Below are 2338 nucleotides of genomic sequence, written 5' to 3' on the forward strand. Positions count from 1 at the left end.
TATATATATATATATATATATATATATATATATATATATATATATATATGGTTTGATGTTTGTGTTTGTGTGCAATGATAACCTTATTTTATTGTATTATGCTAGGAAATGTGGACATGCAATGTAACATAGTTAATTTCCAGTAACACAACAAATAGTCTAGAAATTAATCATGTAAGATATTTGAATGTTATTATTTTGATCTGAATGATATATTTTTTTCTTTACTGGGTTTCATCAGACATCACTATACTCTCTCTTTTAATGAATATAACTGTGATTGCATATGGAGTTCATTTCATGTAATAAGCCTCCAAATGTGCTTTGTTTTAGAGACTTCACATGGATACAGTCCAAGAACCAGAGATGTGCCATTTTCTTCGCATTTTTTAAAGTCCTATGATTCCAAAGAAATTTCCAGATGCATGGCCAAGACAAGCCAAAGTGTTTTCCAGGTTCAGTAGATACTTCTGTTGTGGTGCTTAAATTAGTAAGTTCACTCTGCATGTACAGTTCTTATACCATAGAACCTAATGTGAGCATAGCAGAATGCTCACCATTCCTAGATTCTTGTTCTTTTGTTTAAATTAGAAAATGTTCATGGTTCTAACACATCCAGAGTTCAGTCTGGATGGATTGTAAAATTCAGTTATTAGAGTTTCTACTCTGTCACAGAGAGGATAAAACAAAAAGAAATAGGGAGATAAGATAAGGGAGATGCTGTTGTGTGCATCATGCTTCTTGCTTTTCCCTTGACTTCAATTGTAGCCATCTAGGATTTGACAGCCCCACTCTCAGGATTAGAGATCTTCATGATCCTTTAATCCACCACTTATTTATATTTCACAAGATATCTTATAGAAAGATGGCTTTGGTAAATGGCTCTGTGGTAACTGAATTCATTCTCTTGGGATTAACAGACCAGCCTGACCTTAAAGCTCCTCTGTTCCTGGTCTTTCTATTAATGTACATGATAACTGCATTGGGAAATTTGGCTTTAATTATTCTCATTGTGCTGAATTCTCACCTTCATACCCCTATGTATTTTTTCCTTTGTAACTTATCCTTTGTAGACTTTTGTTACTCCTCTGTAATTATACCAAAAATGCTGATGAACTTTATTCTAAAGAAAAATTTTATCTCCTATGTGAGTTGTATGACTCAGTTCTATTTATTTGGTTTCTGTGTCATTTCGGAGTGTTATATTCTCACATCAATGGCTTATGATCGTTATGTGGCTATCTGCAATCCACTTTTGTATAATGTTGTCATGTCTCCAAAGATGTGTTCCTATCTCATGCTTGGTTCATATTTGATGGGGTTTTCTGGAGCCATGATTCACACTGGATGTCTCCTGAGACTGTCGTTCTGTGATGGAAACATTATCAACCACTATTTCTGTGATCTCCTTCCTTTGCTGCAGCTCTCCTGCACCAGCACCTATGTCAATGAGATAGTGCTATTAATTGTAACAGGGAAGGATATCATTGTGCCCACTGTGATCATCTTTATCTCATATGGCTTCATCCTTTCCAGCATACTTCAAATGAATTCCACTAAGGGCATGTCAAAGGCCTTCAGCACCTGTAGTTCCCACATAATTGCTGTCTCTCTGTTCTTTGGGTCTAGTGCATTTATGTATCTCAAACCCAACTCAACTGGAACGATGAACAATGGAAAGATATCTTCAATAATTTATACTATCTTAATTCCTATGATGAATCCATTAATTTATAGCTTGAGAAACAAAGATGTTAACGTTGCCTTGAGAAAAACTTTGAGAAAGAAAATCTTGTAATCAGAAACTGTTATTTACTTTAATTGGAAATTGTTTTTCTTTGTTATTTTAGTGGAAACACATTCCTGGTCCTACAAATCTGGCAAAAAATAAAAATAAAAAATAAATAAAAAACATTTGCAACCCTCATAGCAACTAGCAGTAAACCCCCTCATATGCTTTTGAAGAATAGAAAAAATATCACAGTGCCTTATAAATTCTGAACTCTTTACCCATAGATTACTGTAGTTCTCAGGCCCTATCAGAGATGTTTCCCTGTGTAGTAGGATGTGGTTAACAAAGAAACTCCTAACAGTTTAATATATAAAGAATCTGTGTCTGTGTAATGCTCATATGGAACATCTGTACCACAAACCCTCCCTCAAAATTCAGGTATCATCATAAAAGGGGTATAAATCAGTTCTAATACACAGACACCAGGGAAGAATAAGGCACATTTTTTTTTTTTCTAGTCATGACGAGACAGCTGCAGACAGAGCTAAGAGCCAGAGGGAATGGAGGACAGCAAGGAAAGGTCTCCCAGACACAGTAGAACTGAAG

The 2338-nt window shown here is 35.1% G+C and overlaps 1 protein-coding gene across 1 annotated transcript in view; it reads left to right on the forward strand.

The window, feature by feature from the left end:
* LOC110327866 (olfactory receptor 8B3-like) overlaps positions 1-2050 on the forward strand; it is a 4178-nt gene extending 2128 nt beyond the window's left edge. The window contains exon 2 of the mRNA XM_021207118.1: positions 334-2050. Coding sequence (XP_021062777.1) covers positions 866-1798 — 933 coding nt within the window. The 5' untranslated portion in view covers positions 334-865 and the 3' untranslated portion in view covers positions 1799-2050. The remainder of the gene's footprint in view (positions 1-333) is intronic.
* The last annotated feature ends 288 nt before the right edge of the window (positions 2051-2338 follow it).

This window comes from Mus pahari, chromosome 10, assembly GCF_900095145.1.
Source record: "Mus pahari chromosome 10, PAHARI_EIJ_v1.1, whole genome shotgun sequence".
NCBI lineage: Eukaryota > Metazoa > Chordata > Mammalia > Rodentia > Muridae > Mus > Mus pahari.